General features: G+C 36.5%; 1 protein-coding gene across 1 annotated transcript in view; it reads left to right on the top strand.

Moving 5' to 3' along the window:
• The window catches only part of SLC9A3 (solute carrier family 9 member A3), a 49026-nt gene that overhangs the window by 23546 nt on the left and 12211 nt on the right, over positions 1-13269 (top strand). The window contains exons 2-8 of the mRNA XM_009093874.2: positions 927-1229; positions 5929-6089; positions 8073-8151; positions 8957-9134; positions 10006-10226; positions 12138-12340; positions 13134-13223. Coding sequence (XP_009092122.1) covers positions 927-1229; positions 5929-6089; positions 8073-8151; positions 8957-9134; positions 10006-10226; positions 12138-12340; positions 13134-13223 — 1235 coding nt within the window. The remainder of the gene's footprint in view (positions 1-926; positions 1230-5928; positions 6090-8072; positions 8152-8956; positions 9135-10005; positions 10227-12137; positions 12341-13133; positions 13224-13269) is intronic.

Here is a 13269-nt window from a genome sequence, read left to right as displayed (position 1 = left end):
TGAACAGTCTTGTTTTTTCTGTCTGGTTGTGCCATCTCTCTGTCTCTTTAGATTTGCTCATGGAATTCAGTAATTTTCCCTCCTTCTAATCATTGGCTAGTTTAATAGTTTGATCACAACATACAGTTACATGTTTTGCTGTGATAGATACTATATATTCTTTGTCTTTATTAACAGATTTTACAGACTATTGTAATATAAAATTTTTGTGACACCTTATACAAAAGAAAGCAGCCTTCTGCAGAACAATTTCACATAAATAAATATTTGAAGGAACCACTAAAGCCTCAATTCCTTCGGAAAGCCTCTGAATTATGAGAAATCCTTATTAGGGATGTCTTGAAGAAAAGGCTTAAAAGGGATCTCCCATGATATAAGCTTAATTTTTTTTCCTGCTGCAGGCTACATTATCAGAATATTTATTCATTTAAAAAAAGTTGTCTTGAAACTAGTTCTTCTTGCAGCATCCTTATCATATCTTCCAATACACCTGTTAATAAACTGATCATTTTTAAAGACAATAATTAGGAGGCTGGATGCGTATTTTTAGTTACAGAAACAAACCATAATATCCTGCATTTCCAGGACTTCTCTACTACTTTTCAGCTTGCACTTTCTGCTTTGCACAGAACATCATCTTTCCCTAAACAGATCTTGTTAAGAAAAGATAATCCAATGAAGGATATAAATGTCATGGAATATTGGCTCCATAGAAGTTAAAATATGCTGGATAAAATCTGAAGATTGACTCCTTTTTTTTTATTCTATAAGGGTCTGTTTCCCAAACATTCCATGCAAGCTTTTGGGTCTAATCACAGTGAAAGCAAAAAGTTTGTGTGGAGTCAAAATTGCCAGCTAACAACAGTTGTTGCTCAAATTGTTTCTCCATTTCATTTCTGACTCACTGTTTTTGTGTTTCCTTGCAGTTTTCCACTTGTCCCACAAAGTCACTCGGGTGGTTCCAGAAAGTGCTCTGCTGATTGTCCTTGGTCTTTTCCTCGGTGGCATTGTATGGGCAGCAGATCACCTTGCCTCCTTCTCCCTGACACCAACTGTATTTTTCTTCTATTTGCTGCCCCCCATTGTTTTGGATGCTGGATATTTTATGCCAAATAGATTGTTCTTTGGAAATCTTGGCTCCATCCTTTTGTATGCTGTCATTGGGACAATCTGGAATGCTGCCACAACTGGTTTATCTCTCTATGGTGTCTATCTGACCGGAATAATGGGTAAGTTTGATCTGTGAAGACACAGTTCTGAATGCCACTGTATATACTGTTAGATGGGTGATAAGTTACAACGTAACAACTCTTTCCAGCAGAAAATTTCCATTTAAAAGGGAGCAATTTGCAATATCTTTATCAAAATTAAAAATGACCTTTTCCTTAGGGAAAAATCTTCCCTAACAAAAGTATAAAAGCTTCTTGAATCCACGTCTCTTATACTGTCCTGGTCAAAGTGTGTGCGCACATTCTCAGGATAAAGCTCAGGATTCTTTCTCTAATGGACATCTGGACAAGAATACACACTAAAGGGCTTGTTTCTTTCTGCTGTGATAGAAACCTTAAAAGTTACTCTGAAATGAAAGTGTCTTTCTGAAGTCAGCTTTAGTATTATGTGTTATTTTTACTGTTATTTAATATTAAATGTTATAATTGTATTTAATGTTATTAATGCAATTAAATGCTATTTATAATAAGTGTTATCCAATATTAAGTGGCTACTGAGTGGGTATATATGCATGACTCATCCACACATCTCTTTTGCATTTCCTGATTTTGGAAATTGTAACTAAAGATCCAGAAGTTTTACAGACTGAAGTAGCAGATGTCTTACTAAAAAAAAAAGAAAGCCATTTTAATGGGAGCAGTCCAAAGGGGCTTGAAGAGGTGGCTGACACACAATTTCCTAGACCACAAATCCAAAAAGTGAGGGTTTCCTATTGCTTGTGCTTTCCACCGAGGAGCTGTGGATGGCCCATCCCTGGCAGTGTTCAAGGCCAGGTTGGATGGGGCTCTGAGCAGCCCGGTCTAGTGAAAGCTGTCCCAGGTAGTGGAACTGGAGGGTATAAGAAGTCCCTTCCAGCACAAATCATTCCACGACACACTTTGTCCTAATTACACTGTGATGTAAGGGCACAGGGCTGCTAGAAGAGGCATAGAACAGCAGTATTTAATCTCTACTTTCATTTAAGACTCATGTTATGTAATTGCAGATGTTTGTAATATAGACAGCTATGATGGATATATTTTAGATATTTACCTTATTATAACTCTTATTTTAGAAGCAGTAATATTTTCTTAAGAAGATACAAAGGAAACAGCTCAGATGCAAAAATATTTGACATTTTTTAGGTAGATAAGAGGTTTACTGTGCTTTAAGCAATATATTTAATCCACAATATCACATTTATAATTAAAATCAGGTGTTCATAAAGAAAATATATGACAGGGATATTTCTATTGCAGATTGGAAAAGGATTTCTTTATTTAAATATCCAAGATGCTTGGAACAATTTAAAAATATGACAAAAAATTTTTTCTTAAAAAACCTGTTCCCAGAAATATAATTTATGATAATTACTATAAAAATAGGTTGCTATAAGTCATTAAAGGAAATGATTGATTTCCTTACAACATACGAAATATAAAAGTTGCCTGTTTCCCAAAAAAATTTATTTTAGGAGGAAAATTCACTTTAATTAGTCTTCTCCTCCCAATCTGTAAACAGCTCAGGACTAACTGCAAAAGCTTGGTTTGATGGTTATGTGTTCTGCTTCATCAATATGAGAATCTTTTAGTGACAATGCATACTAGAACTCTGAGGTTACAGCTACACAGGACAATCAGCCCCTACTACAGGTCACAGCTAAAGCTCTACAAAAGAAATATGGGGATGTTAATAAAGGCAAACAATAAGCTGACATGTCTGGCAAACTTTAATGTTTACAAAGAGCACTATTTGTGTACTGTGGGGACCTGTCTTTGCCATGAAGACCTACTAGAGTTCTAATTCCAGCTGTGAAAAAGGCCAGACAAGACTGTCCCTGATTCAAACTATGTCATTCTCCAGCACAGCTGAGTAGAAGTCTAAAATATCTACATGACAGAGACTTACTAATCCACTAAATCTATTGTGTTGACCTCCAAGAGGTCAACAGGATCTAACCACCACACTGTGAAAAACCTTGCTATTGTTACTTGCTGAAGATAGGAGAATGCTGAGTTGCTCAGTTTCTAGAAGAGTTCATAGTACCTTCTGGTTGAAGCTCCATGGCTTATATTTATTTCTATCCCATCTGTTCTACAATTGAAGTGAATAATCATAAAAGTAATATTACTAAAATGAAGAAATGTAAATCCACTACAGACTACGATGAACTAAAACCAAAGGACTTCTAGCTTTGCCATTCAGTGCCATTCAGTAGTACTGTCCATCAATAAAAGAATGCATAATCCAAACTGGATTGCATAGATTTCCTACATAAATAAACATAAAAGCAGCTCTTTGTTGTCATTCAACACCCTTGAGATATAATAATTTGCAGAAGGAAAACTGAGAAGGTGGTAATGATGAAGAAATCCTTCTTTAGAACTGAAATAAAAAGATTAGCACATTAATTGTTAACCATTAGTTGTACATTGTCTGCTTCTTTCACAGAATAGGAAGAATTATGTAATTTCTGATTACAGGGAGCTGTTCACTGTCCACTGGAGAAATAACACTTGCGGTATTGTGGCTGTGACTAGTTCTTAGAACTAGTCACTAGTTTTTCCTGTACAATCTAGGTCATAGCTGCAACATGCTGATTGTGTCTAAAGGTCTTAAACTGGGCCCAGTGAACATATCTTGCTCAGGTGTCACTGATGAGCTGGAGGAAACCACGGTCGTGTACCAATTAAAAAGAACTGCTATTATTACTCTAGATGAAAGTCTGATTTAGAAACTACAGGCCTCTTGACAGTGCTTTGTAGAAATTATAGATGTGTCCTAATCTCCCCATAAATATTTGCTTACTAGATTTGCAAGTCTTCAAAGAATGTACCAATGATTATAATTGGTAACACATAAAAAAGATAAGCAATCTCAGTGAGCCAATTTATTTTCAAACCTTATTTTCTATTATACCCTGATATCTGATAGTTATTGTCATTGGGCTTGTTCCTTCCTTAGGTCTGCCTGAGAAGGACAACATTTGGTGGAACCATTGCTTAGATTTAGGTTCAAGGCTACTGTCAGAATTTTTGGCACAGACTTAAGGTCACTGCCTCAATCCCACTCGCACGCTAAAACTGATAGGCTCAGTCCCTGTTCACAGCCCCATAGGTCCAAGTGTGAGCAAGACTATTTATCTTCTTGAAAAAATAAGGTAGTTATACATCTGTGCAAGCTATGAGTTTCTGTTTTCAGGGCCTTACCAAGATCCCTACAAACTGTATGGAAACCTTGTAGATATTCTGACTGGCAGATAGTAGCTAAGAGAATATATACATCTGCAGCTCCACCAGAATATTGGCCACTGTCACATATAACAGGTTGTTGTTTACTCCTGCCTCTGACTGCCCATATAAGTATCCTTTTCTTGAGTAAATAAGCCTATGCATTTTGTATCAAAACTATTTGGAATCTGGTTTCTGTTTCATTTACATTCTAAGCACAAACCATTTTGAATTTGAAAAATTACCTTTCAGTGTTCTTTCTAGAGGGGTGGCCATATTGTTCTGGAAGTACCTTACAGGCACTATTGATCCTGTGGCTATGGCTACTGACTGTCATTGTCTGACTCATCCTTCAAAACCATTTAATTAGACAAATTTCTTCTTTACCTGTAGAAATCATATCTGATAATTTTGGGCATGGGCCTCTGCATTGTGTTTTAATGAATGAATTCTCAACCTGTTCCTTCTTGGCTCTTCCTCATAAAATTTTTAGCAACATCACTTCTTTGTAAACCTTGCTTCCTCCATCCATTAATGAACACAAAGGGAATTTTACTGGTCAGAAATCTTTTCCCTAGAAAAAAAGGACTAGGTTTCCACTTTTGATTTCATGAAGGAGGTAGATTTTGCTAGGTATTTTGGAAGCTGAGCAAAGCATTTTTTGTGGCTATGCTACTTTTCTTTTTCTGCTACATTTATAATGACAGTGAATGCTTGTTTTGGTCTGTTTGCATAACTGAACAAAATAACATTAATAACTAAAAGCAGGTTAAAAAAAATACTGGGTTACACTGTCACCAGAGTTTTGTACCTTCAAAACTTTTGAAATCATTGCCAAAATTCCTTAGGGGCTACAACACAAACATGTTGAGGTACATTTTGGTCCTTCATCTATTTTTACGGTCCACTTGCAGACAATTTAACAGCCTCATGAATCCTAATTTGGGAACAAGTAGCTTAACCACACCTATCAGTGAGTAAGGAGGCCACAATTGGTTTTCATTTGTACTGAGTGCAGTTAAACACTACTGTAGCAGTTCTTACTGACCAAAAGTCAGATTTGACCTGTAACATGAAATATTTTGGAACATTTACTTCAGAAATGCTGGTATGGTCCTCTTAACATCTTGTGAGTTCTCAAGTTATCCTGGGATAATCTGGTCAAGTTAGACAAAACATGCCACACACAAATAGAAAGCTAGTTTAGATCTGGAACTGTCTTGTCACAAGAACAGGCCAGTAACTGGTCCTGCTCCCAGAAGTAACTTTGATCCACGTGGGCTAATGCTGAATCCAACAAAACTTGTAGGACACAACATGACTCAGCGCAGAACTTTTTAAGTGGTCACTGTAACATGCTTTCAAGTTGATACCTTGGCATCTCCATTTTCCAGTATTTGGCATTATCTCTAATATCCCAGTCTGTCATTGCTATTGATAATACAGAGATTATTCTGCTTATATTTTTTTTTTTGCTTTGTTTTGGAAGGTGAACTGCAATCTGGGCTGCTGGACTTCCTCCTCTTTGGCAGCTTAATTGCCGCTGTGGATCCTGTGGCTGTTCTGGCAGTGTTTGAAGAAGTCCATGTCAATGAGGTTCTATTCATCATTGTTTTTGGAGAATCACTTCTGAATGATGCTGTAACTGTGGTAAGCAAATTATATATCCCAAAGTCAACCTAACTCAAGGGGATTTCTTCTGAAGTGCATTTTCCCCTTTAAAGAAACACTATACTCTCTGTGTGTATCTACTCATGGGCTACTGCAGTGCAGCTCATGGTGTTTTCTAAGTCTTGCTTACAAACATCAGATATTTGAGCATGAAAGCTATTTGGAGCTGGTAAGTGACATAGAACTCACAGTCCTGGGTTAGACACTCCAAATGAAGTTTCAAGGGTGCATATTTTATTTGCCTTTGCTGTTTAAGTAGGGCTTTCATGACTTAATGAAATCAGTTTCAGGGATTTTAAGCCTTCCTTTGCTGTTATTTTTAATGCGCATACATTTTTCTCTATATTTGTGTTATGCCCATAATTTATATGCATACTTCAGCCAGTGAGAGAGAGAATACTCTTCAAAGTGTTTATGCCTGCTCCCTTAGTTTTACTTTGATGTTTATCAAGCAGATATAGGATAAAGAGCCAATTTGGAAAAAAAAAAAAGAGTGACATTTTAGAAAGTTTCTGATTTATTAAAAAAAAGCCCAAACATTATTTTTAAAATTTAAACAGGCTTTAATAGACATGGCAGAATCCCAGATTTCTACTGATTTTTTTTTATTTTTTTTTTGATTAAAACACCTTTTCACATAATTTTTTTTCCCTGAATAAAATTGTCAATAATTTTGTAGTTCAGAGCTAGTGGTGAGGGATCAGGAAGTCCTAAGGCAGAAAGATGCTTTGCAACCAAGTTGCTGGGCAGCTTCAGTTCACTTTTGGATCATTTACAATTCCTGCTCCCTCTGCAAGGGAGAGTAAGACGTGTTCATGAGGCTTAGTGACTTAACTTTTTGCAGCCAAGAAAACAAAGCACTTCAAGGTCATTGGCAGCAGCCTAACTGTTGACATGAGCTTGAAGCTGACAGTATGGCTTCCAGAGAAACCTAATTGCCCCTGGATATTGGTATCATTAGTACTTCTGGGGTATTACCAGAAACAAATATAAAAATAAATGCTGATGAACTCAAGTATCAACATCACTGGCTTTCAAAAGGAAAGGAGATTTTGTTACTGTGAAATGAACACAAACAGTCTACAAATAAAAGAAAGTTTGATTGTTCATTGATGAAAAAACAGAAAAGCAAGTATGGTCCAGAAGTAGAAAGCACAGCCTATGGGGAAATTTGAAACAGTGGAGTCACTACTTTGAAAAATGAAAGACTGGAAGACAGAAAAAAGTGGATGGTATAGCTTTCTTTAAACATAAATATGTAAAAGACTACTTTTATAGAAGAAAAGTAACCTGTACCCCATGACTGGGTGAAGACGATAAGAATTATCAAGTTTAGCTGCAACAAGGAACGTTGAGAAATCCATAGTAAAGTCCTCATTCACCACTGGAGAAACTAAGAGCAGATTAAATTGGTATGTCTCAAAAATGATACTCAGGTAAACCTCCTTAGGCACAGGTATGGATAAGGTGAATTCATTACTTTCAGCTCAATCACTGTTAGTCAATTATTTAAAAAGTTTCAGCACAATCATTATATTCTCTTTTATGTTCAACGTATTCAACATATATAAATTCAGTAACTTATTATTAGCATCTTATTATTGTCTTATTAAATATCTTATTTATCTTATACATGTGAGTAAATGAATCTTTCAAATACCTGGATTTTTCAGTGAGGAGTGCTTTAGAAAAAACACCTATATGTAACAATGCTTCTTATACATAGGGGACATATTGAAGGGAGAAATGTGCTGTGAGGTGTTATTTTTTTATCTAAAAAATTGTTTTTTCTTGGCCTACTGCATTTCTTTTATTTAGAGAAAATATTAAATTCTCCCTTGAGACAGAATTTCCTTCAGTCAAACTCAATTTCAGACTTCATAATGTTGAGGCCCCTAAGGAAATTATTTTAATAGGCTCAATTCAGGAGCAATTATTAAATTAGTCTACTTTTCTTTCCAGGTGCTGTACAATGTGTTTGACTCTTTTGTTGCGATAGGTCCAACGAATGTGACGGGGATTGAATGTCTCAAAGGCATAGGTGCGTAGAAGTGAATTCTGTATCACACAATTGGTATATATATGCAGTATTTTAAACAAAATATTACTATTATGCTATTGGTAACTGTTATTTTCAGCCCTTTTCATTATTACTCATATTCACATACTTTTATGGCAAATGTCTTAAGAAAATAAATAAATAAACATTCCTGAATATTTGGGAAACTTAATCAGATCTGTTTTCTTTTGAGGAGACTCAACAGGTCTGGAGTTCATTTGTTGAGAACACCAAACCTGACAGCTATATATATTTTCTTTGTATTTAAGAGCATTTCCCTAATTTCAGCCTATGCTCTCCCTGCATTGCAGGAAAGTTCATACTGCATGCAGACATTGCCACTCCCTATCACTGATCACCATCAGGCAATGTTTGCCAGTAACTATCAAGAAATTTTCCCTGAAAAATTATTCACTATTTCCTATTCCAAGCATTGCATGAAATGAAATGATCTTATGAATAAATGTTGAAATAGCGACTTTGTCATAGTCTACAAAATGTTTTTGTAAAATCAATTGTTTACAGATCATGGGAAAAAATAGCATAAAGAAATGCAGTGGGTTTGAAAGTAAAATGCTGAGGCTTAACAGAAGTAGCCTTGTTTTTCTACAGAATTCTACATTCACGTACCAAATGCTCAAAAGCCTTGAGCCTAGAAATGAATTTGATGTGTCCTCCAAATTTTTCTGTGATTTACTGGCCATTTGCTGTCCTCTCTGTGGAAGAGAACTAGTTCAAACCATTATATTTCTATGGTTTAAGTTGTGTTAGGTGTTTTGTTTTTCAGTGTCATTCTTCGTGGTGAGCCTTGGTGGGACACTGGTTGGCATTTTCTTTGCATTCCTGCTCTCATTGGTCAGTCGTTTCACCAAGCACGTGAGGATCATTGAACCTGGATTTGTGTTTATCATTTCCTACCTGTCCTACCTCACAGCAGAGATGCTTTCTCTTTCTGCCATCTTAGCGTGAGTCTCTTTTTATTACTGCCTACAAAGGGGATGAGAAGGGAATATGGTTTTTAAAAACATTGAAAGGAAAACCTAAATTATATTGGACAACTATAGACTACAACACTCATTAAGTTTATGCTGGATAATATTATGTTCACACTGCACTAGATTATAGTTTGCCAATCCTGTCATTCAGCCTTGAAAAGGAATGCAAGTTTTCCTGTATCTGCTGAGCAACATGAGAACTCTTTGCAAAATACAGACATGACTCTTTCCTCTCTGTTATTAATAATACTTCAAACTTAACAGTTGTCCATTTGTGCTGACATATTTCCCTATAACTTGAAACTAAAGCAATATTTTTCTAAGGCACTCTGTAAATGTCACTATTCTCTGTTCTCTCTCTCTGTCTTGGCTGGCCATTAAGGTTTGCCTGAATGTTGCCTGTTTTGGCTTGAGTACGTCTGTGGTCTTCTATTAGTCTCCACTTATTCTCAGCATACTATTCTTCCCAGTTTTCCTTGTCATGTTTGTAAATGATATAGTAGGTGTATTCAAGTTCTGAAAATCTTTCTGCAAACAGATCATTAGTTTAAGATTATGTCTAACGTAAACAAGGCTTAGAAATTTGCATTGAAAGCAGTATGGTAATCTGAAGAGAATTACATGCTGTTATGTTCTAATGAAATCCTGTTCACTCCACTTGAGGTCACACCATCATGTATGTTTGAGATATGCTTTTTACCAAGGGTAGACTCCACAAGTACTCATGAATGTATCTTTTCTTGGGAATTAATAGTGAGTTTTTATCACTATGTGACAGATGGATGGAAATAATATTAAATGTTGCAACATATATTTTCTGAACAATTGCTTCTTTTTCTAGGATAACCTTCTGTGGCATTTGCTGTCAGAAATATGTTACAGCTAACATATCTGAACAGTCTTCTACAACTGTAAGATATACTATGAAAATGCTAGCCAGTGGAGCAGAAACTATTATCTTCATGTTCCTGGGTATTTCAGCTGTGGATCCAGAAATCTGGGATTGGAATACGGCTTTTATTCTGTTGACTCTGCTCTTTATCTCAGTATATAGAGTCATTGGTAAGAGAGTGACCTTCCTGTTCTTGCATTGTACTGCTGATGCAATCACATATTCTTTAGCCCTCTCCCCAAAAAATATTTTGAGTTCTAGGTTTGCTCCTTTTAAAACATTCCATTTATTTTAGTTGAATTTGTTGTTGGATTTGGATTAGAGTAGTAGAATAAGCTCTACAGTAAGTTCTGTCATATGCTGAAAATACAGCAGGATTTAATTTCTGATGATGGTTGAGAACATGAGTAGCCCAGCAGTTAACACGAATCATTCAGTGGCTAACCTTTGTTGACCCAGCAAATGGTACTGGCAAAATCTCCCAGTAAAATTGACTTTGTTCTTTAACTTGCAGCCTAACAAAAGAAGTGACTCTTGTTAGCTGTATCTTTTCTTCAGCTCTTTCAATTTGGCACTAAAGAGATTGTCTTAAGCTAATGTTATGGTTGACTTCAGGCTTTGGACACACAGTGATATCAGACCATACAGAATTACACTGCAGTTTCTCTGGCTTAAGAAATAATTCTCAGAAACTGATGAAAAACTGAGTAAATAAGGCTGTGGCAGTAGAGATTACCTACTGTTAATTTACTGGGTTTATATAAGTTTGCAAACATTTCAAAATACCAACGATGATTTGCCCAGCTACATAGTTCAGCTGTAGTTTTGCTAAAATAGCAAAAGAGTTGTAGAATGAAATACTTGTTGAGAGTAACACACATGGGAATTTGGTGTATGTACTTACCCCTGGGAATAAATGAAACCAGCTTATTTGCCTGTTTGTCTTGACTTAAATTCAAATGACAGGTCACACATCTATCTAGCTGGCAGTTTTCCTAGATTCTGTGCTCTTATTCTGTGCTCTTATTCTTACTCCTGAGCTGAATGAAGTGCTACCACCTTGCCCTCATTTTCTAAATATTCTGCAAGCATTGTTCATTTAGCTGCCTTTCAGTAACTGCAAATGTGCCTGAGGTGTTTTAAAAGAGTTTTCCTGGTCTTGTCTTTGACATTTTTGTATTCCTCAAATGAGTGGTTAACGATCCTGTAATAGATGTGATGATAAGTAAATAGTAAATATTCAGCAATAACAATAAGCACCCACTAAAGTAATTGATCTTAGACATTCACAAATTACCAAATACCAGATGATATTGGGCCTTACATAATTGAAGTTCTCATTCTCTGGAGGAGTCAGATTGGTAGAATTTCCAAGGTCCCCTCCTCCGGAGGCCCTCCTTACAGTGACAATACACTTCTCTTGGCACAAGTTCAAAGTTCTTTAAAAAGAGAAGAAACTGTTTTGCACTGGTTAACAGCCCTGGCCTGCAGCAGTGGGAAACACATGCCATAGCAGTCACATGAGTGGTGAAGCTGTTTTCCCTCTGTATGGTGGGAGTTCATTGAGATAGCTAGAGCCTTAGGTCTCCTGCAGCAGGCAGCATCTCACCTGTAGGTCTGGAGACAGTGTCAGCATAACTAAACAACCCGTCATAAGATAATGACTTAAATGTAATTTTCAGTGATTTGCAAAGGGTACAACGCTTACTCCCTAAATCACTGCTGTTTTAACCTGTTTCTGTTAACTGACCCTGTGCATATCACTGGTTACAGTGCTACAAAACCTATTCTTTCTTAATGTATTTCCAAGGTCAGCACATGGCAGAACCTTCCCTGGAGTGCCTGTGCCAGAGGCCAGCACTCTCAGAAGAGCTGCTGGCTCACAGAAGTGGCTTCACCTAATTCCTTCGGCTTGATGTAATGAGAAGGCACCAAGTGGGCCACACAGTGATAAGAGGGGGGAAGTAGATGGTGAAGATTGTTATAAAGGCAGTCTGGTGGCACCATTTCTCTTACTCACAGCTGGGATATTGATGTTCAGTAAGGGTATTTCTAGACATGCTGACATTTGTTTGTTACAGGTGTCATTATACAGACGTGGATTCTCAACCGCTACAGAACTGTCCAGCTGGAGATAATAGACCAGGTGGTGATGTCCTACGGTGGACTACGAGGAGCAGTTGCTTTTGCTCTTGTTGCGCTTCTGGAGGAGCATAAAGTGAGAGAAAGAAAGCTGTTTGTCAGCACAACTATCATTGTTGTGTTTTTTACTGTTATATTCCAGGTAATTTAATTTCTCAAGCATGCTTCTTGCAAGGAGAAGGAGTCCCCCAAATGTACTGAATGCTTAAAGCAGTTCTCAGCTGAAGGTTGCATATTGTTTCACTGAACTGAAAACATAATTGAATTTGTAATTTTAGTAACAAAGATCCTATTTTATGTTTTCATGTGGGACCACATGGGGCAAAACACAATTTCCTCTGCGCTAAAAATTGTTCAGTCTTAGCTGCTTGGTATTAATAGTGCCAAGTTAATATCTGATTAAACATCCTTCACCTCATGTGAATAACTATAGGGAACAGTGCTTTTAATGGGCAGATACAGTCATTAAGCTGATCTACCTGAGTTTCAGTCCTTGTTTTAAAATATAGCAGCAAGCAGTGGGACAAGGAAGTATTTAACATCCAAACAAAATAGCACTTTCTGGATGAAAAAAAAAGTAATTTAAATGAAAATACGTCAGTAGATAGCAGCTTACAATATTTTCTAAACTGCATTACAGAAAGTTTATTTGTGTTCACAAATTCCTGATTTGTGGAGAAAATTCCACATTCAGTGGCATAGGAAACACTTCTTCCACTACCATATTTTTCCTATAGATTATATATTTTTCCACTGTTGACTTTTCTAACCTTTATAATAGGAGCTGAGGGTACTGTATTATTTTATCTTCTAGAAGGAATAGAAATCAACTAAGAAAGCATGAAAACCACTAAATAAAACACAAATGTGCTTTATTTCTGTTTACCCAGTCTAAGAGGACTTCCAAGCATTTATTGTCATGTTTCAATCCTTAGGGACTGACTATCAAACCTTTGGTACAGTGGCTGAAAGTGAAGAAAACTGAACACAGAGAACCAAAACTGAATGAGAAACTTCATGGCAGAGTAAGATATTTAGAAAAAAACCTCATGGTATCTTCTGCATTTTTAC

The sequence above is a fragment of the Serinus canaria genome, chromosome 2 (assembly GCF_022539315.1).
Source record: "Serinus canaria isolate serCan28SL12 chromosome 2, serCan2020, whole genome shotgun sequence".
NCBI classification, from domain to species: Eukaryota; Metazoa; Chordata; class Aves; order Passeriformes; family Fringillidae; genus Serinus; species Serinus canaria.
Note: the sequence above shows the minus strand (reverse complement) of the source record. Positions and strands in the feature narration are given on the sequence as shown.